Source organism: Mercenaria mercenaria, chromosome 7, assembly GCF_021730395.1.
Source record: "Mercenaria mercenaria strain notata chromosome 7, MADL_Memer_1, whole genome shotgun sequence".
In the NCBI taxonomy this organism is placed as follows: domain Eukaryota; kingdom Metazoa; phylum Mollusca; class Bivalvia; order Venerida; family Veneridae; genus Mercenaria; species Mercenaria mercenaria.
Genome location: NC_069367.1, coordinates 29,248,400 through 29,272,167, shown reverse-complemented (window position 1 = coordinate 29,272,167; position 23,768 = coordinate 29,248,400). Strand labels below are relative to the sequence as shown.

Below are 23,768 nucleotides of genomic sequence, written 5' to 3'. Positions count from 1 at the left end.
GTTATTATTTGGAATCTAATTATTAAGCTTGATGGGGGTTATACATGAGATGAAATATACAGAAATCATCTTGATTTGTATTGATATCCAGATGAAAATGTTGACAACTTTCCTTCATGATTGGTCACAAACTGATATCCAGAAAAAAAAATCTTCTGCAAATAGCAATTTGGTATGAGTCATTGTATGTGCCGCTTGAAATGAAGTAGGGCAGAGTGTATGGAAAAGTTGTTTTACCCCATTAGTTGCACGCTTATTTATTTAATTTCTGTACAATTTTAAGATATACATGTATCTGTAATATATAATGCTTCTTACACAGGTAGTTTATTTAAGGTTCATTGATAGCAGTGAAAACAATATTTTGATTTCAGTCTATTAAATGCAGAACATGTCGACTGATGAATAAGTCATCCGTAGAAAGGGGATGAAAAGCTGTTTTTTGTAAAAGAATACAACAGTCTCATTTTATATTCCTCGCCATAGTATTCCGGGTGTCAAACATCAACGATTGTGTTCAAAACATTTTGTTTTAAGTTATTACTCATTAAACGTTCATATCCAGTTGCTAACGCGGAAAAATGCACATTCGAAATTGTTAAGTTCAAAGCGGATGTTTATTCAAAGATGAAAGAATATTTGAGGTATCTAAGACATATAAACAGTTCCTTTTAAAGTTTTTTAGAGTGTTTTGAAATGTCAATAATATTCCCATATATTAATATATATCAAATACTTGTTTATGAAAAAGGCCGACCAATCAATATACATGTCTTGACGGTAAACACTTGTTTTGGTTAAACACCTACTAACAGACAGGTTGAAGTCCACAACACATTCAAGATAAGCATTTCTTATACCAAAATGTTTCCTTACAAAATGTGCTTATCATGTTTGATGCAACAATATTCAAAGTACAAAGGCATATATACCTTATGAATACCCTCAAGGAATAATCTCACACAATATGTTATCATTTATACAATGTCTTATTACTTAATTAATCCTTTGAAAAAGAAATATTGTTATTAAAATATCAAAATAACAGGAAACAACTCAGCTTATATACTTATATGATGTTATGTATTTCTGTACCTTAACAAAGGAAAATATCGTGAAATAAACGAAGCAGGAGTAAATTGCATGTAAGTCAGTAGCTCGAATTTTATCATAAACTGGTTTTATCTTAATCATTAGTTTCAAACTGATTATTTTAAAATGCATCTAGGATAATAAGTCAGACATAAATTTTAACAATTTGGCCCAGTGTAGGTTAAAATATTACCCAAAGGAGGTAACTCATCCAAAACAACTTCTGGAAAGATGTACATTTGCGTATGCTTGACAAGTATTTATTACATTTTAGTTAATATGCTGTTTTTTATATTTTCATAGGTACTTTATGCATTTGATAAAAAGAGCTTTTATTGTGCGATTGTCTAATTATATAATCCCAGAGATATATTCAAACATTTAAAACAAAAGTAATTTTTGATTAGACAATTAACAATTGTAATATTATATACCGTAGAATAGAATAGAATAGAACAAAATTGAATAGAAAATACTAGAATATAGTATTTGTTAAACCAATCAAGGGCCATTAATGGCAATTATCAAATATAAATGCAATGGAAAAAACATTTCATTACAGAGGTAAGGCATAACTCTGACTAATAAGAAATTACAATTAATTCCTGATTAGACAATTAACAATTGTAATATTATTTACCGAAGAATAGAATAGAAAATCATAGAATATAATATTTATTAAACCAATTAAGGGCCATTTATGGCATATAAGTCAAATATAAATGCAGCGGAAGAACATTTCATTACAGAGGTAAGGCATGACTCTGACTGATATGAATATTCAATTAATTCTTGATAAGACAATTAACAATAATTATTGTAATATAATGAACCGTAGAATAGAATAGAATAAAAAATCATAGAATATGATATTTCTTAAACCAGTTAAGGGCCATGTATGGCATCTAAATCAAATGTAAATGCAACGGAGGTATATTTCAGTACAGAGGTAAGGCATAACTCTGGCTGATATGAAAATACAATTAATTCTTGATCAGACAATTAACATTTGTAATATTATACGTCGTAGAATAGAATAGAATATAAAAGCATAGAATATAATATTTCTTAAACCAACTAAGAGCATTTATGGCATATAAATCAAATATAGATGAAACGTAAGAACATTTCATTACAGAAGTAAGGCATGACAGACTGACATGTAAATACAATTAAGTAATCTTTCATTAAAATATATTATGAAATAAAAATCTCATCAAACTAAACCAGTCAAGTCAACTACAAAATTTTAATGCAGAGCTTCATTCGAAATAAGAAAAAGCAATCACACTATGGCTAGTTGTACATTGATTGTAAATCGAAAAAAGAACAGTATTGTTTAATATAAACACATATAAATCTCATTACTCTAGTCGTTACTACATAGTTTACATTTTTTATATCTGGAGGTACTTTTTTTTAAAGTTGTTTCTTATCAGAGACCAATGAATTTTCGTAGATCACGTTTGTCTCGTGGACGCTGTCATAATTTTCTTCTTCTTCAAATGTTTTGTTTGTTTCCTGAGCAATATTTGTGCGGTTGTCTTTTCCGGTTTGAAGCAATGGTATCCCATCTTTTGCCTTTCTTATGATCCACTAATCATAAACGATCCACTAATCATAAGGAAAAAGAAGATTTGATATTTAAACTCTCATTTCTTACAAACGTATAAATCATGCAACTAAATATAATTTACATCAGAGTATATTTGTCAATATGGACACATTTGATGTTCACTCAAAAGATTGGAACGAAATATATTTGTAATCAGTACAGACACATCAAATGTACACTCAAAACGATGGAACGAAATATATTTGTAATGAATACAGACACGTCGAATGTACACTTAAAACGTTGGAACGAAATATATTTGTAATCAATACAGACACGTCGAATGTACTCTCAAACCGTTGGAGCGAAGTTATTTGTTATCAATACGGGATACGAAATACAATTTGTAATCAATACGGACACGTCGAATTTACATTCAAAATGTTCTAAACGAAGAACATTGTACATTAGTATTCAATAAGGAGACGACAAAGGTACGCTTAAAACATGGTGAACAAAATATATTTGTTACAAAATATATTTGTTATCAATACGAACACGTAGCATGTACATTTAAAATGTTGCAAAGAAGTAATAAAACTGTTTTCTGTCAAGTAAACTATGTTTCTTTCAACTGGGAAAGTGAAATGATTATTAATCATACCCGTATATGAAAAACTCTGATGTTCAACATTTCTATCTTCGGATGCAGTTGCGACTGTCGTTTGCTTATTCTGACTATAAAAAATAAGAAATACATTATAATTTATATATTAATTATCTAGGTGTATTAAAACGGAGACATTTTTAAAACAGAAAATGTGGAAAACCACAGGTCCAAAAACATGAAAATGCAGCAGGCTTGGTTTGATACTGTCCATAGGCGGTAGTGGAAAAAGCAAGCTACCATCCATGTCCGCTAGTCCACCCCCACGAATTGAGCATAATTCAGAATTTACAAACGAAGTACGAAATACAATTTTGAGATTTATTGGTGAAACCTTTAATAATAAAGAATGCTATTCCATGAAGACCGACGTATGGCCCCATATAAAATAATGAGTTTGCTTGCATGTTCAACTTAAAAAAGTTAGTGTTGCAACGGAGTTACGTTTGTTAACTTTGATGTAAACCTCAGATTTTGCTTTCACGCATAAAGCACTTTTTGCTCTGTCATAGTTTTCTTTATGCGAGAGATCAGTTTAATTGAAAGTAACAGGAAGGAAGTTGACTTCACGTTTTACATTTACAACTTTAGTAATTCAATACGTATTGATGCAATATGCAGTAATCTATAGGTTAAAAAATAAAACAATTTGCATAGATTTTCATTAATTGAGTCGGATAATCTTGCTGAGTGTCTAATTACTGGCAAACCACATAGCAAACCCTATTTTAAGATTATATTGAAGATATACCGCTGTTCTGTTTTTATTATGAAAGTATGCCTCGGTGTGCTGTGTAGATTATATGCGTTTGCACACTGTCTGTTTAGATTTTACCGCCTTGATGGCCAAATGGTCGTGGGTTCGATCCCTCACCGCGTCATACAAATGGTTACGTACTAGTAGCTTCCTCGTTTGGCGATCAGCATTAAGAGGATAGTTCCATCACTGGTCAGTCCGGTGTCAGTATAATGCGACTGGGTGGGATATCATGTCAAGTGTCTACGGCATGATATTCCAGTGAGGCAGCACCATAAAGTTGCGAATTGTGTTCACTGCTACAGTAGACACCGTCGTTTATATGACTCAAATTGTTGAAAAGACGATAAACCTGAACGCACACGCACACGCACACGCACACACACACACACACACTTTAAAATTTAATGGACTGTGCACCGTTGTGTTATTTGAGTTTTACCTGTTATGCTCTTTTGTTATTTTTTTAGATTGAACATTGTCATTCGGGAATCTGTTTTTTCTATGTCTTTTTTATATCTTACATTTAAGTCTTTACATTTGTATGTGTGTATTTGTAAGGTTAGCATTGGATGGTTCCGCGAACCATGTCTAACAATGTGACGGGGAGAATAAACGGGGTTACCCATTGGGGCCTCAAACGAAAAAAAAAACAATTTTTTTTTTAGATATAATGGCCTATGTTCAGTTGTGCTCTTTAGATTATATGGACTACGAGGGGTGATTGAAAAGTTTTGCAACCCACCTTCTATTTCTTTAATTAGCAGTCAAATCAACAACTTTAGGATTTCATTCCCTCAAAGTAATCTCCTTTTACCTTCACACAAAGTTTCAAGCGTTTAATCCAATTTTGAAAACATTTTTGATAGTCCTCAATAGGTATACCCTTAAGGCACTGATAAATTGCTGCCCCTAGGCCGTTTTGAGGGTCATAGCGTCTACCAGCAAGTTCAGATTTCAGTCTCGGGAACAAAAAATAATCGCACGGGGCCAGGTCCGGGGAATAAGCAGGATGGTCTAACACTCGCACCTTCCTTTCTGCCAGGAAATCCTTCACAAGTTGGGCTTTGTGGCTGGAAGCATTGTCATGTAGCAGTGAAATGTTCCGCATACCCTTTCGTGGTCAGCGTTTTTGAAAGTAACGATCAAGCTTTGTCAAAACCACTTTTCTATAGAATTTAGCATTGACAGTTCTTCCTTTAGGCACAGGAACTTGGATGACAGGCCCTTTACGGTTGAAGAAAACGCAATATAAGACCTTGCGCACTGTTGCAATTCTCTTGGCAATTACGGGTCTCTTTGAATGTTTTGTTGCCCAAACACGATTTGAACACTTTCGCCGAGGTTCAAAATAATGTACCCATGTTTCGTCACCCGTTACCAATTCAGAGAACGCATTACCTTTACATTTTGAGTACAGCTTCAGTAGTGACTTGGCCTTTTTAACGCGCTCCCGTTACTGCTGTGGTGTCAGCAAATGAGGGATCCAACGAGCAGAAATCTTTGTAACTTTGAGCTTTTCCTTTAGAACAGAATAAACTCGTTCCGATGATATCCCCGTAAGACGAGCTAGTTCTCGCAAAGTTAATCTAGCATCTTTCTCTAAAAGTTGTTTTATTTTTTTGACGTATTTGTCGGTGGTCACAGACTTTGGCCGCCCACTCCTTGGTAAATCTTGCAACTGCTCCCGACCCGATTTAAAATGGGATATCCGCCTGGTAACAGTGCTGTAAGACACTTCGTAGTGTCCATATATGTCACAAATTTCGGCAAAAAGATCCCTTGCACTTAAACCCAAATGACTCCTTGCTTTAATGTAGGTCCGAATTTCTAGCCATGTACTACTTCTAAATCCAGGCATTTTTAACACAGTGTCACCGAGTAGAGATTTTCAATTCGCTCGTTCTCGTAACATGTACAATACACATGAGTGAAATTTTACACATCAATAGATAAATGTTTGAATTACAAATACGCGCAAGGTTGGTGCATGTATTGCACGTGGATTTCGAGATTTTACGGCAGTTGCAAAACTTTTCAATCACCCCTCGTATGCACCGTTGTGCTGTTTATACGGAGTAGGAACCGTTGCGATGTTTGAATTACATGGAATATGTAAAATTATATATGTAAACTATATGAAGTATGAAACATTGTGCTGTTTACATTATATGGAGTAAATATGAAGTAAATATGGAGTAAAGGATTACGTCTTACTTACCGCTTTATGTAACAAAACAAACCAAACGCCAGAGACGGTACAACTAAAGAGCAAACAATCAAGACAATACCAACAATAACCAAAGTGTTATCTGTCTGTGAAGCTGCCGCTAGAAATAAAGAGAAAGAAGAGTATTATTTCAAAATAAACTGTAGTCATTGGCTACTGTCAGGAAGTATCCAAAATGTGAAAAGATAATTAATCTATAATAATTACACAAAAGGAATTATGTGTAATATCTTATAACAAAGCCCATTTCATGTATCCGTCTTATCGGACAAAGAAATGATTTCATAACACGCCTTAATTAAATGTTCTACTGAACAAAATGTTTCTTTTGAGTTAATAACATTGTTTGGATTGATAAAGACTGTGTGCCAATTTGTTGATATTCACTGAGTAAAATTTTTACGTCATGAATATTCCAACAGTCAAAATTGAGAAAACATTTACAAGTCCGGATAGTTTGAAAGTTGAAGTAAAAGAAAACAATATAGCGACTATTATTCGCCACTACTGTAGAGATAGAAATGGATTTCTCATACCACTTTTGTGTGTGTACGAATGTTAAATAAGATCTATTAGAAAATACTTTGGCAGCATAGAATGAAACCAAGCAAAATAATAGCAAAAGAAAAGACATTTTAACATCTCATAATTTGAAATTGTACTGGTGGAGCACACTATCTGGCAATAAAATCTGTAAAAAGATCCTTTGGAAGCACAAAATGCAACCAAGAAGTATAATAGCAGACTCGGTTTGATTGAGTCTGTTCATGAGAGGTAATGAAATGTCTAACTACCAAATATTTTCTAAACCTAAGTAAAACATTACCGTAACAAACAATGCTTTTCTTGGAAAATTAAACTAGAAGATGGGTTGTCAGCAGACAAAATAATCAAAACCTTTCGTGCTTCAACTGTTAACATATAATCAAATATGCCTACATACTTTTTGAATGTATTTGCAACTTGGTTCATCCAACCAACACCGTTTAATTTCAGGAAATAAATACAAATTTTATGTCGGCTTTGGCTATATTTTCATCCACAGTCCACTTTTACTAAGTTTACTGATTCATGGAACTGAATTGTATTACGCGCGTGTATTGGATGTGGTTTCGTAATGAAAATCATGTTTGTAAAGCCTATGTATTGTAAACGTCCATCATGTCATTTTGCTGAATAGATTAATGTAATGGCGGGCAGTTAACCTAACCAGTGTTCCTGGATTCTGTACCAGCACAAACCTGTTCTTGCAAGTTACTGCCAACTTCCCCACATGAATCAGAGGTGGATGACAACTAATTTCAGAAACTGTGACTTCTATCAACTCATCGCGGAAAACATATGCCTCGCCCGGGATCAAACTTACGACTATGCGATCCGTAGATCTGCGCTCACCCTACTGAACTAAACGGATGGACTGTGTATATTTTTTGTTGGATTTAACGTCGCACCGACACATGATACATCATATGGCGACTTGGACTGTGTATAAGTTCCAAAATATCTTAGTAAGGGTAAAGGTTTGAACAGTGAATATTCCTATATAGAAAACTATTTTTCTATTAAATAATAATGTCTAAAATGATGTCAAATTTAAACAAATCTACTTCTCCATTTAAAAATGTCTAAAAACTGTATTTATTTTCATATACACTTTTACGGCTTGAATAAACCAAACAGTAAGTCTATAAAAATGTTAAATACCTGTTGCTTTGTACATCAAACAGGAATACGGTGCTCTACAAGTACCGTAAGTCAGGTTGCAGCACTGACAACGCTCATGACATTTTCGATTACACGAATCGCCCCAAAAGCCATCCTCACATAAAATACATCGTCCTTCAGTCATATGACATTCCAGGCATCGCTCCGATCTGCACTGATTGTCACAGCTTTCGCCCCAGTAACCCGTCCGGCATTTGGTACATGAATAATCATCGTCCGAACCTTTGCATGTCTCACAATTTTCCCCTTTGCATGTACTAGTACAATTTACACCCTTGTGGCCGGGTCTGCAGTAGGAACACTTTCCTGTATACCTGTCGCAGCCTCCTAGACACATTGTAGGACACTCTTTATCACACAAACTACCCCAGTAACCAATAGAACACGCGTTACAAGATCCGTATGCTTTGCTACATGATAGACACCCGTCTCCTGCCAGACATTTCCTCTCACATAAGTCTCCCCAGAATCCATTTGTGCAAGACGAACATAATCCTGTACTTTTATAGCAATTTTCAGAACAGTTTTTAGGGCAACCATGTTCACACTGTTTTCCCCAGTATCCGCTTATACAGGAATTACATCTTCCAGTGTTTCTGTCACAGTATATACACGCATCAATTTCCCTGCATTTGTTCTCACAAAACGTTCCCCAATATCCCCTTAAACATGAATTACATATTCCAGTTGTTTTGCTGCAATAGTTACATTTGCCACTTAGCGTGCATTGTTTCTCACAAAGTGTTCCCCAAAATCCGTTTACACAACTGGAACATTTAAATCCGTACTTCCCGTCACACAGCCAATTTGAACAAGTAGAAATCTCACATTTTATATCACAATTTTCTCCTGCAAATCCCACTGGACATGTCTCACATACACCTGTGGAAATGTCACACTTTTCATTGGAACAATTATTGCATAGGTTGTCGCAGTCTGGTCCCCAAAAGCCTGATTCACATGTTTTACAAATGCCTGTGTTAATATCACATATTTTACAATTGTTAGTTTTACACGACTTCGAACAGTTACTTCCCCACAAACCATCGGGGCAAAACAAGCATGTGCCACTAGATTGATCACAACTTTCACAATTCTCCGGGCATATATTTGAACAGTCCGAACCCCAGAATCCAGACCTGCAAAGACTACAATAGCCATTACCTTTACTACAGCCATTATGACAGTTGGGGCAGCGATTTGAACAGTCGGAGCCCCAGTATCCAGAGCTGCAGGAATAGCAGTAACCGGAAGTCTTATGACAGCCACTAGAACAGTTGATTGAACATTGATTTTCACATTTTGACCCAAACCAGCCTACTTTACATCTTGAACAGTCTCCGTTAGACTTTGTACAATAATCATTGTAGCATCCTGCTTCTGTGGAGCACTGTATGCTACAGTTGGTCCCATACCAGCCATTTCTACATGTCAAACACTCACCTGTAGTTTTTGAACACGATGCACAATTGCCATGACATGGTATATTGCACGAATCTCCATACCACCCCGCGTAACACGATGAGCACTTCGTAGTGAAACGATCACATGCATATCGGCAATGAACCGAACACGGAATGTCACAATATTTACCGTGATATCCTGAGTCACATCCAAAGCAAGAGCCAGCAGCTTTGTCACATCCAACGGACGAGCATCTTTCTGGACATGCATTTTTGCAATCTGTGCCCCAGTACCCTTGTGCGCAGTTCATGTTTTGACTTGCCAATAAATAACCTAAAATGAAACTAATAATCAGTCCGTATTATCCCTCTTTAATACCCTTTTTTTACTTGAATTGTTTTCTCTAGAACGTGTGATACTAGCAGTGAATTGTTTCATAGCTTCTAAAAGCTTAGCTAACCTATAAGAAGGTGTAGATGTGATTGCTCTGTTTCGAGAAAAAAATAAAACTAAAGATGATGCAAATATAAAGAATGATTTTATGATATTGTGGTAAGAAAGGGTAGTACTATAAAATAAAGGAAAACTAGCTATTATAGTATACAATTTCCTATATTGCCCAATCTACAGACACATGTAACGCATTGGTAATTTATCTCAGGTCAGGAAGAGTTTCTTGTGTTTTCAACTGCTACGGAAGCGCACGATTGTCATTATTTTTAGAATGTTTCTCGTATTGTTTAGTTACATGTTTTGTATAAGTAAGCACACTTTTTCTTCAATTCAGACTATATGTAAGTACATGTACTAGTGAATATTCTATACAAAAAGGACAGTTTTCAAAAGGCTGGCTACTATAAATAACTAGACCAATTTTAATTCTGACCTCATTTTGAGGATTAATCATAAATGTACATAAAATCAAGAGAAAACTTCGGTCATGTATTTTTCATGAGAGATGTTTTCCTCTAACATATGTTTACTGCAAAATCAAATCAAAATCGCACTGCTGTGACCTGTTATATACTTATACTAGAACTCAGTTTTACTTCACCAAATACATGTTTTGTACCAAGATCTCATTATACAACTACACTAGATGGCTCCCGCTCTGGTACCTTTAGTATTGTTAGATTTATAGTATACTAAGGTAAGTTGCCGTAAAAGTTACTTCTCATTTTTGCTTTATTTTTTGCACCAGTATTTTAAGATCTGTATTATCTGAATTTTTAAATAGCTTGGCTTTGCTTAACACAAGCTTACTAAAGTATTCGGGATATATTTCTATTACATCCAACAAAAAGAAAAGACTTACCGAAATTCATGGCAACTGCAGCGAACACAAGCATTATTCTCTTATCCATTTCTAGATGTAACTTTATGTCCTTAATATAAATACATTTATTAAACCGCTGTAATAAATAGAGAAATGTTTTGCTTTGCTGGTATTATGCATTCAACGAATATATATGATATATCAACTAGGAAGTTTAGGTTGTAACTGTGTCATTATAATTTTGAGTTTTTAAATGGATACAGCGATCCACGCTTTGTTGAAATGTGATCTTGTTATGCATTTAGTCTAGTATTTTATGCGGGGAATAAATGTTTTGGTTTACGTTTAATTTTATCCAAACAGGTAAATTCAGTACTTTTAACGTTATAAACGTTAGTTTGAAGTGTCGCTCGCTTAAGCTTAAGTTAGAGGACGTGGAACATATGTTACCCATTTTCTCTCATGAATAGCCTCAGTTATCGGAGTCTGCTAAAAGTTTGCTCGGTTGCACACTATGCTTCCAACATCGTCTTATAAATTTTTAGATTTATTGGTAGACTATTTTGCTTTAAGATAGCAAATCGCAAAATTGTTTCGTCAGTATTTGTATAAATACACGATGCACTGTCTTGTGTTTAAGTACAGTTTACTAATGTTTTAGTTCAGTTTACTAATGTTTTGAGAGTTTTGGTTGTAATATTAAAACAGTTAGAGAGGACATTTTTGGCGAAAATAGGGGAGGGGAGAATGTGTACGCATTTCGGCCTCCATAACCATTAAACAGCATTTGAAACAGTGAACTAAGTAAAAAAATACAAAACAGTTTAAATATTAAATATTTTCTCTCTAAAAAGAGAGATCATGATAAGAATGGCGGGAGGTAATGATATATTGACCTGAGTTCTGGTCATTTGAAATTGCCATTCCCACTCTTTAAATAACTCATAACTATGAAAATAATATGTTGCTCATTGCGATTGGCCAATTTTGAAGTATATATATTTGTTCTAAAACTCCTTATATAATAGAGTAATGTTAACATAAAGCCGATCTTAAATTTCACGGTTTCACTGTTATAATTGGAATGTTATCATAAAAGTTATTCCCCACATAAAATACTAGACTAAATGCATAACAAGTTAGTTAACATATTGGTTTTTATTTTACATTTCGAAATGTTAACAATCTTCCGTCTTGAGTGATCGTTTGCAATATGGACAGTCAGAGATTAGTTTATTGGGAAAATAATATATAAAATGTCGTAGGCGGAATGTGATTATGGCCTTGGGAAATCTCATAAGTATAAATGATATAAAAGGAAATACTCGACTCCCATATTCCATGGCCAATCAATATAATTAAGAATTAGGACAGGACTAAATTAGTAATCATCGTTCCGTCAAACAAACCTTTCGTCGGACACTGATGCAAACGTAAATGTTAACGAAAAAACAAACTATCAAAATACGCTTATTCTTTTCGATTACGGATGGTATCTTTATTATTCGTACTTTTAATGACACATACTTTAGATTGGTGCTCAAGTGCTTACTACTATAGGCAGAGTTACTTCTGCCTGATGCATTACAGTTTGAATAGCTTTACAGCATTTAAATGCAGGTATTAAAGGCTCTCCTTCACAGCACCGTGGTAAATGTCGTCATTAGCAGAGGACTGTTTGAACATACCAGGTAAACTAGAAGAAAACCCGCTACTTTCTATCTAGTAAAGATTAAACAGATAAAAATCTTTTCAAATCGGGTCTAGCAAAATATCAAGCATACGGTCCTCTCTTTTCTATTTGCCGAAGTACATGTACATTGTAAAGTTGGGGTTTAAGGAGGTAGGTTACCTTCATATTTGTATATGCGCATGTCCAACTGGAAGCTAACGTGACGATTTACGACGACGTTTACGACAAACTAAATGTGTTTGTATATTCATTTTTCTGAAAATAAATCATGAACCTGTCTTCGATCTGATGCTTTATGGCTTAATAATGCAGAAATAATGAATAAATTGCCGCAGAAACGCTTCAAAACAATGTTGTCTTAAAATGACGTCATTGACGTCATGACGTTACGTGTCAGTTACCGCGCAAAATTAATAGTTTTTATCTTGAAAGTACGTAATTCTATGCATTTTCTTTATTTTAACTATTTTCAAATAACCATTATTTGCTTGAATATTTCTTATGGGTCTATTGCTCTAAATGATACTCAATATTTTGCTTCTTTTATGTAGTTATATTGAAATGTTATGCGGAATGTAAGAAAATGGACGAAGATAGCCAATGTTATTTGGAATATAGTTGGGTGAAAGGTTACTTATTACGGCCATTTTCAAATAAAAAATCTAGCAGTTTGATTTGTAATACCTGTTTTTCAGGTTCCGTTGATAATTTGTTACTTATATACTAGAATTTAGATCTAAAATTGTTCAAATTCCAGTAGAAAACTGGTTTCTTGAATTAAATTTATGTTACCATGGAAACGAAGCCCGTGACCTATGTATCTAAATGTAAAATTCAAAAGCGTTGACACTGGTCTATTTAAGAAACACAGCTTCGGCTTTTTATTTTCATTTCAACAATATCCATGAGAATAATAGCAGCATGCTGAACGATTTTTCCATAAAAAATACCAGACGAGTGGTACTGCTGTAAGTATTCTAAGCTGTGAAATTTGTTTGAATAAATGCAAATAACACGAAAATATAACTTACGTTAGAAATAATATGTTTTAAAGATACATTAATTAGAAAGATAATCTTATTCAATATCTTTTTATATGAAATTACGTCAAAAAGCAAGATATAAGCTATTTTAAACGCCTCTGTTGCCATGGTTACTTTAAACTTTAAGAAAAATAGGGTACCATGTAAAGTGCTTGTTATTTTGCTGATAATATTACCTAAATATTCCATGCCGGTCACTAACAGAATGGCACTGAAGCCGTCGAAAACCCGTATTTTTATTCATAGTTGTTTAAAGATGAGAGAAAATGCGTTACCATGGAAACACGAGCCCCGCGACATATACATTTTAAGCTGATATTAGAAAGCTAACGTGCATTATAGTAAAATCATCAATTATGCAGACTTCTACGGATATCATTGAAACTAAAATACACTGAAAAGTGTTAAATATCCGTATTTTCCTTCTTCTTTCAATATGAAATACCTTTGGAGGGTCATGTTCTTCAAACCTTGATAAAAACTGAACTTGAAGGGACAGAGACAAAAGAAATTGAGATTGTAGTAGTTAAAACTTCATATTAGATGAAATTAAAAAAAATGCTGCGGTTCAACTAATTTGAATTTACCCTTGTAACAAGGTAACCTACCTCCTTAATAACATTCATTATAAAAGAAATCTTGACCAAAATGTGCAGAACTACCTGATGACAACCAGGTACAAAACTTTCAATTAAGAGATTTTTAGCATGACTCTGCGAAGAATAGTCAGAGCTAATCCATATACCCTGGCGACGATGTCACATCTTGGTTAACGTTTTGCCTTCAAGGCCATATCTCAGTAACCATTGCACGGATTTAGCTGAATCTCACAAAAATCTCTTATCACCAAACCTACTTATATATTAAAACTAGATCACCCTTCATTAAATTTAATTTATGGTTCTGTTTGACTTATAAAATTTGGTGAAAGTGTTGCGTTCAACTAAACATCAGGTTGTGGACAGAAACTCCAAAAAGATGTTCTTCCCCTCAAACGTGCTTACATAAACGAGTGAGTAAACTCTTGCATGATGTTTTGTTGCAATTTTTAGCCCATTTAAGCTCACCTGAACTTTGTTTAGGGAGACAATTGAGAATAGATGGAAGGCCCAACATCAGCCGTCCTGCGATTGTCGCCCGTTGTCCATCGTCTATCATTCTGCATCAATATTTTTAACATGTTCTGTTCTTCTGCGTTAGCAATTTTACTCATTAATACATTTTCTTTGAATTACATTTACACCAAACCTGACTTGTGGCAAATCAAGCTAAAAATAGAACAATCCCTTTAAACTACTTCTTCTCATGATCAAGTTTATGGTTTTTCACCGCTCTTGGTCTGCGGCCTCTTTGTATGGAGTTACCACTTTGTTCAAATGGTTTCGTTTAGTTGTTTTAAGCGACAGTCAGAGCTAAAAGTTGAAAACATTTAAACAACTTCTTTATATGAATCATCCCCAAACTCTGCCTGTAATATCTCTCAGGCTGGTAAAAGGTGTTCCAATTGGCCTTTTTCAGGGGTCACAAGAGTTTAGAAAAAGAAAAAAATCTTTAAGCCTATTCCCATGAAGCAAACTTTATGTATAGTAACACTGCATTGCCTTTTCTCATATGTTATGAAATTGTTTCGCTTGACCTTCTTTAAGGGTTTCCAGAGCTAAGACTAAAAAGCATATAAACGATTTCCTCTCATAAAGTGCTAGATGGACCTTTATAAAACTTGTTCTATAACATGGACCTTACTCAAGTTTATTTGCTTGGTTTCGGTTGACCCTTTTAAGGACCAAACTAAAACTATAAAAAAAACTTTAAACAACTCCTTCTGAAGAACTTTTGAATTGATGTGTACCAAGTATGTTCTGTAGCATCCTTACATCGGCATTTTTTGATTTCCAGATTTTTTGTTGCACGCGAAATTAGATATATAAAGTTATTTCATCAGTAATAAAGCCCTGGCTTGTGGCACAGGAGATCTTATAGACCAGTAATCTTGATTTTGAGAACTTACTTGATGAATTCACTGACAAAACCTAAACAAAATTAAGAATATCAAAACAAGATATATCGGTATGACGGCTGTAACAGGTAGTACACATCTCTATCGGGGCTAAGAAGTCATCTGTGGACGAAACATTTTAACAGAAATGATAAAAAGAATCTTCATTTCCAACATGCAGTCATAAGCTAGGTACATATATATATTTCATTGTTAAAATGATATTAATACCGTTTTTTTTAATTGGAAATGGTGCGCGTACTAACACAAATGAGCATATTTGTAAATAATCAATAAAAATTCATATTCTAACACTGCTTTTGTTATTTATCCACCTTGGTTCTTCTATATATTTGCTGGCTCTAAAACTGTTTTGATGAGTATTTGTTTTTTCAAACAAGCTACAGTTCTGTCTACATATAAATAGAACTAGCTGTACTTATTGAAATACTAGATAGGTTTCTTAATCAATTCATAAGTAAGATTATTCATTGGTATGTTTGAGTAAGTTTCACACAAGCATTACTTGATTACGTCAATGAGTTATCTGGCGTCTGAGACTATACACCATTTTTCATCTTCGTGTGTGCCCTTTCTTTAGGTGTACAGTCACTGTTAACTTGCTATTTATATGATAATAAAATAATAAAAGAAGAGAGAAATTATTGAAAATTATTCTGACGGCAATGTTACAATACAGAGAATTGGAACCCATTTTCAAAAGATGACAACGCAGTTGGCCAATTTTGAAACTGAGCTAAAAAATAATTACTTTAACTGTTGTTTATTTTCCCTTGTATAAAGAATTTCATACGTAAACTAGGTCTCAAGAGTTTGAATATTTTCAATAACTCTAACAAAAACAGTAAGGAGTAAAACGGAACAAGTCGGTGAATCTCTGTGTTCACATTTTATTTATATGAGTATATATGTACATTTTCTACAGTGAAAAGAAAGTTCAAAAGTAAGAGTTCGTTTTTAAAAAATATGTAAATAATTGTTAATATTAAACTAAGCTATTTCAACCTGTGTTCGGTTTTCCCTGACAAAAGAGTTTTGCAATTTTTCTGATATTTTTTCGATGCATTTAAAATTGAAAATGAAATAAAAAATCAAATTTGCATAACTAAAACCTTTTCGTTTGAATTCTGCTATCGCAGTTTTTAACCAACCAAATGTAATATAGTCAATTTAATATATAACAGCTTCACTAGATGTACATTGATTTTTTTTCGCCCATAAAGTATCGAAGCATTATAATTGTTGTAAATTTCTAATATGTACAGATACATTTATAAATTGTAAAGCTAGAAACGTTCGCGAACTCTATATTTCGCGTTTCTAAGTCAACGGGAGATTTAGTGGCTTCAAAGATTCGCGGACATACATCGGAACCCCAATATCCTACGCACGTAACAAATAGTCGCCGGTAAATAACACTGGAAATAAATAGGACAAATAAGCAATCACCTATCCTTAACACATTTGTGAGCGAAATTTACGTTTCATATTTTACCGTCGGTAATCACAAATCAATGCATAGTGAGTTTTGTATATGAAAGAATGATTAAAGTGGAAACTGTGCATTTGATTATAATTTTGAGAATACATTTGCTCCTACTTTCTTTGATATTAACTACTTTGACTACCGATGAAAATTACAAACGTTCGCGTTTTTATGGTAGATTGTTGTTTTGCGACTATAAAATTTTGCAGATACTCACGGACTTGAAAAACGCAAAACCATTTCTAGGTTTAAAGTGATTATGTTGTTTTTATGCAAAATGAGATACCCTTTGGGTTAGTTAATGGAAATTACATAAAATACCTAAATCATTGTTTCAATGAAAAATTCTAAAATATTAGAAACTATAAAAAGTAACTATTACTTCACTTTGAAGTAAATATTAATGGCACTATCTTATATTTAAGGAGCAGTCAATAAAATACTTTGTTAGAGAAAAAGATGGATCAACCAGGAGTGATCTTGTCGGTAATTTTTTATCAAAACAATACAAACGGAAATATAGCAAAAGATAATAGGTAAGGGTAGATTTCTAAGAAGCACAAAGCACAAAAAACCAAAGCATCAGAGCCACGCAATTGCAAAGTAGACCCACAACAAAAAGAAGCTGTAAAGAAAGAATATTACAGACGGGTTGCTTCAAAAATCCAGCACGTACATTTAAATTTTATGCAAAGTATAGATAGAGGGGGAGTGGTACATGTAAGAGGTAGAAAGTGGGGGTGGTGCGGGGGTGGGGTTGGAGAGGAAGTTTCCCATTTATTCACGCACGAAAAAGATTCATATACAATTATTCATAAAAATTAGGCAAAGTAAATGGTGCTAAAGGTAGATAAGATTATACGAAATTTGGTTGTATATTAAAAATTGAGGAAGGAAATATATTTATTCATTAGAAACATATTTACAATATTTATACAAGAGAACGACGTTTGCAGGAATTTGAATACAAGATGTCTGATCTTAAATGGGTTTCTGTTGATCTTCGTTTTCTATGGACATACTTTTAATACACATATTGTATTCATACCAACAGAAAATTAAAATATATTTTGATTTTAATTTCATTGTCATGAAAAGCGTTTTTAATTGATTTTGAAGTTATTAAACGTCCCCTAAAATGGATTTATCTCATATGACGGCGTGCCATCAATAAAATATTGCGTTCAATCGACCGTCTCTTAGGACAGTTTAATCAATAAAATCGTATAGATGTAATCGAACTTTATCGTTTCATCAACAAGTGTTTTGAATGTAAATATTTTTTGGATCTGTCAATACTCTTGGTCAAAATTGTTTTGTCGCCCAATATAAAAATCATATTCCAAGATGCATGTGCAAAAGAAATGGGTGGAAACAAAAACCAAACAAGATGCTCGAATTATTATACATTGAATTATGTACGCACAGTTACTAAACACGAATGTGAACAAAGCCTTTCAATTTGAAACCAATGTTGTTTTTTATGATACTTATTTTCATGATCATTTTCAAAACATATTTATTTTTATTTTCTGAAAATGACGAAAGGTAATGGTTTCTTATCAGATAGATGTATTTTCGTACAACACATCTTTATGGAGAACATCAGCATAGTTCTCTTTATCAAACGGTTTGTTTGTTTCCAGAATCTCATATGTGCGATTGTTTTCTGTAGCTTGAAACGACGGTACCTCAACTTTGGCGTTTCCCTTACGATCCACTAATAAAAGTTAAGAACAAAATTGATATTCAAATTATCATTTTTATAAACGTATAAGAATTTATACAACGAGAAAGCATAATAATATAATAATAAAAACACTTGGCTTAAAAAGATATTTTGATCAATGTAGAGACATTGAATCTTTTATTAAATCGCTGAAACATTGTAAATTAGGACTGGTCAGTGTCAATCATAAAATGTATCAAAACTATGATGCAATGTATCCTTTCTTCAGGAAAGAGCAGCAGAGTAATAAGCCGTACCTGTATACGAAACACTCTGTTTAACAATGTTGTTTTTTTCTGATGTAGCTGCACCAGCCTTCTGTTTGCTTCGGCTGTGAAACAAGAAGAAACTGTTGTATGGTTGATATCGCACGTTTTACAAAACTTGTCTGCAGCAAAGCAACGCAATAGAACAACTTTCTGGTGTTCACTATGTTACACTAGGCAGTTATAATTTGATATCGCATGTTTTACAATACTTGACTGCAGCATAACAACGCAATAGAACGACTTTCTGGTGCTCACCATGTTAAACTAGGCAGTTTTAGTTTGATATCGCATGTTTTACAAAACTTGACTGCAGCAAAACAACGCAATAGAACGACTTTCTGGTGTGTTTTCACCGCGTTAAACTAGGCAGTTATATTTTCTATGACATCGATACTTCAATAGGTATTTACAAATAAACACGACACTGTCTGCAGTCGTCTATAGATAAATCAGGATTTATTGAAATGCCGTATTTTCATTTTTAAATTTAGATGGATTAGAAATTGATTATTTTAGAGCTATAATACATAACAGACCTAGATTTTGCTGTAAATAATTAATGTCTCTGGTAGCTATTTAGAGCGCGTATTAAAATATTAGCAAAGGCAATGTTGAGACATTTAATATATAGCACTAGGAATTTCACACCTCGTGTGTACTGTCTATAACTTCAGTAATGCAATACCCTTTTACACAATAATATCATCCAATCTGTAGTCTTCTGTAATAAACCATTCTTTTCAGAAAGCGGATTTTATCTTCGAATGGAAGAGAAGCTAGACATCTTGAAAAACATGCATAACTATTCCATTTTTGTCATCACAGTTAAAGGGACAAGTTTGCAGGGTATCCCTATGCCAATAATTCAAGGTAATAAACATCCTAATTCTTTGACCGATTAGGCGTAATTAGTGCCGTTTGAAAAGCACTGCAAAATCTGTCCTTTAAGTTAACTTAACTTCTAACGACCCCGCACCCCCACCCCCTCCCATAGACGATAGTTTGGCAATATATTCACATATCTAAAACATTTGTCGTTAGTACCTTGTTCATCTTTGATCAATAATGTTATGGTATCGAATCATTTTATTACCTCAATCCAAAAGACTAAGTCAGAAAAGTATAATAAATAGATCTCTACATAGAATTTACAAACCTGCAAATTGTATACGTTCATATTTTGGAAACAAGTTTATATCTTGATTTGTATTTAAATATTTATCAGTTAATGCTCAATACTCTGAAATACTTTAATTTAATTTCGTGGGAATTTTGTTGTTTCTTCTTTGTCCGAAACGGCATTTTTATGGGGTGACATCAAATTGCCCGTTTCAATTTTTGTGAGCGTTGGGATTTGATTTCATAGATTAACACCACCACAAAACCCGCTTAACCATGTCCCCAAGGACCAAATGTCAACACCTCTGTTTCCTTTCAAACAACATTTACTAGTTAGATAAAAAAAACATTCATATTCACATTCATTCTGAATATTTATACCTCTCAAAGTGAAACTTTGTAGGTTTAAATTTGTTGCATTTTTTATCATGCTCTTAAAATATATTTTGTTTTTAAAATGTGAGAAATTTAATACATTTACTATTGGTATTATGCAAAAGATTGTCAAAATATTGAAGGAGCATTTTGAAATTCGGTGAGTGCTTCAAGCAATATTTGTTCTCAAACTTAAACTAATAAACGTAATTACCAAATCAACACAAAAACGTCAAATAAACCATCAAAACCTAGATGTTTTCAACTGGTATTTGACTAAGGTAACATTGAGTATGTAGCACTTCCTTGTCAATTTTGGTTATATTTTTCAAGATATATGTAGATGCAGCTGTAAAGATAGTTTTGCTTACCTTCTCATAATGCACGATGCGCCAATAGCTATGAAAAGTACTGCTACAGAACAGCCATTTAATGCAATTCCAACAGCAACCAAGGTGTTGTTTGCTTGCGCAGGTACCACTAGACAATCAAAATAAAGAACACAGTAAATAGTAACATGAGGCCTATAATAATAACGAATACATACTAATACTAAACTTGTATTGAAGAAGTTTCAACTTTGTCATTCATCACGTATGAAAAAAGAAATTTCAATTTTTACATTCACCTGTTGAAGCATATTTTTAACAGAATTTTATTTACCTTCTTCACACGTGTATCATAGACATCAAGTTTCTTATTGTTTATAATGATACATAATTACTTTATGTAGTTTTGATCTACGTTTTATTCAGCCGATTCTAAAATGGATACCTGCTGTGTTGTACATTCTACTTGTTCCAAAGCAGGAATGTTCTTGAGAACAAGTACCGGAAGTGCTATTGCAGCATTTACACCCTTCGTGGCACCTTAAATGACATGACGTTCCATAAAATCCGTCATCACAAAGAGTATAGCGTCCGTCATCCATATGACATTCAATGCATTGATCAGGCTTACACTCACTAACGCAGCTTTGGCCCCAGTATCCTGTTCGGCACTTTGTACAGGAAGGACTGTCACCATAGCGTTTGCAAGTTTCGCAGTTATTATTTTCACATGTAGTATCACAGTTGAAACCATTAAACCCGGTATACAAGAGAAACACGTTCCTTTCTCTTTATCGCAGTGTCCTGTACAGTTTGAAGTGCAATTCTGTTCATACACACTTCCCCAAAACCGACTACGCATGATTCACATATTCCGTTGGATTTGCCGCAGTAAAGGCATCTATCTCCTAACATATTTCATATTTCGCATTGACACGATCACATACACAACGACCAGGACATGGAATGTCACAATGTTTTCCGTGATATCCTGAGTCGCATCCAAAGCATGTGCCTTTAACTTTGTCACACCCGATGTACGAGCATCCTTCGGAACATATAGTTCTGCAATCTGTACCCCAGTACCCTTTAGCGCATTTTATATGACTTGCCAATAAAGGTCCTAAAAGTGAATCTAATATTTAGTCTTAATCATCCTTAAGTGTTTTGAATTATTTATTATTTACATATCGGTATATTATTTTGAATATTATTGGGAAAAATGTGTATTCATATAAATGTAAAATTCAGCATAGGAGAAACCAGAAGTAACTATGGCAGTTACGAGTGGTTTCTCTGACTTAAACCAATAAATGATTTTCTTGTTTTATAAACAAATATAACTTAATTATACAACAAACCATAAAAACCTATTCGTTTCAAACACACGATCTATTGAACGTGACTATTCGAATAGTTTATTCATAACATACAACTCGGTCGAATAATAATTGGTTTTCTCGTGTAAAAATAATTTTGTTATATAAAGTTGGATAGTAACCACAGTTTATCATAAACAAAAATTAATCAGAAAAGTAAGAAATATAAAATTAAGGTAACCCAATAAAAACATTGAATTAAAAAACACATTTCTTAATGTCTGAAGAAAAGTAAGTATCCAGAAGTCCACGGCGGTACCTCTCAACATAAGTTTCATTTTTCAATCAAAAGATAAGTTTTTGCTAACAAATGTTAAACCATTGTAAAAGAAATGTATGCCATATTTGTGTCCCTCCACTACCCCTAAATATTTCCATTTTTCTTTGGAGGACTAGGAGTCGCCCTTGTCCGTCCGTTATTTGTGGTGTGTATCTTAAAACATTTTACCATGAGTCATCAAAATTAATTATGCATTTTTAAAAGGAATGATAAAAAGTAAAAGGGAGAATTATGTCCGCCTTGCTCTGATTGAATGGGAGTGGGGGTTAGTCCCGGGTTATTCTGTCCGTTATCCCCAAAAATGTGTACTTTGGTTTTACTTAGGATCGTTTTAAATTCTGTTCACTAATAACTTGGAGGGTGTCCCAATTTTAGAGGTCACACATCGCTATTTTCCATTTGAAACGGCGAAGGTTCAATAACTATATTTTTCGTTTTAGAATTTTCATTTAAATTATCATATCTATGATTCAAAGGGTAGATGACATGCAGAGAATATTAAGTTACTGTCTTACAAATTTATATTTATTAGGCAAGTGGAAGAAAATATATAAGTCGAGACTCTTAGTCGAGACTTTTATTTATTTCGTAGACAAACCTAATTAATTCAAATTTATAAAAGACAGAAACCTCATGTTCTATTTATCCTACTCCAGATGTACAAATCATTTTTAAACGTAACCCACCAACTAGGTATGTGACTGCTTAAACAATAGTTTAAAGATTAATTCGCCACTAATGTATGTGTTTAAAACCCCAGTCACACATACAGCGCGGATAGCTACGTAGTAATCCGTATCGATCTGTACCTGAGCCGTACCTCAATGTAGTAATCCGTATCAATCCGTATCAACACTTGGTCAAAACATATTCAAGACTTATCCCAAGCTGGCAAGTTTCTCCGACTTTTGAACATGCACAAAAATTGAAGTGATCAGTAGCCATTTGAGCGCGTCTTTAGTCCAACTTGGTTGTAACTTATTCATCCGTAGTTAAACGTGCTATGCCGTATGTGTGACTTGGGTATCAATAGAAAAAATAGATGATTATGAAACATCTTTTGGTTATTGCAAATGCATAGCGTAATGGTCTCATACACCTGATTAAAGCTCGTTTATAAAATTCGTTGCATAAATATGTCTTTAGAAGTTCTTTTCAATAATAAAGATGGTGTCGTTTTGAAAAAAAAAACACAACAAAGTTTCTGTGACCTTTAAATCAAAATTTATTAAACCTTTAGATTTTGCCCTTTATTTCACATGACGGTAGAATAAAAATACATATTCTTATCCGCGGATCTTCAATTCTCATTATACGTAGGTAACAAACACCGCATAACGCAC

General features: G+C 33.6%; 1 protein-coding gene and 1 long non-coding RNA gene across 3 annotated transcripts; both read right to left on the bottom strand.

Moving 5' to 3' along the window:
* Positions 1-1,754: 1,754 nt before the first annotated feature.
* On the bottom strand, positions 1,755-10,920 carry LOC123554670 (cell death abnormality protein 1-like). Of its 2 annotated transcripts, none has more exons than XM_045344943.2 (5): positions 10,746-10,920; positions 9,620-9,763; positions 6,293-6,401; positions 3,312-3,385; positions 1,755-2,706 (listed from the first exon to the last, which is right to left on the bottom strand). In XM_045344943.2, exons 1-5 carry the CDS (start codon positions 10,792-10,794, stop codon positions 2,693-2,695), a joined length of 390 nt encoding a protein of 129 aa, XP_045200878.2. In that variant the 5' UTR covers positions 10,795-10,920; the 3' UTR covers positions 1,755-2,692. The 2 variants fall into 2 exon arrangements, with proteins under 2 accessions (XP_045200878.2, XP_053403898.1); XM_053547923.1 differs by having other exon boundaries at positions 8,006-9,763; positions 10,746-10,911.
* A 5,481-nt stretch (positions 10,921-16,401) lies between these two features.
* LOC128558483 (uncharacterized) lies at positions 16,402-21,671 on the bottom strand. The gene is made up of 3 exons (XR_008371662.1): positions 21,212-21,671; positions 20,809-20,917; positions 16,402-19,005 (listed from the first exon to the last, which is right to left on the bottom strand). It is a non-coding gene; the product is annotated as an uncharacterized LOC128558483 (long non-coding RNA).
* Between the last annotated feature and the right edge of the window lie 2,097 nt (positions 21,672-23,768).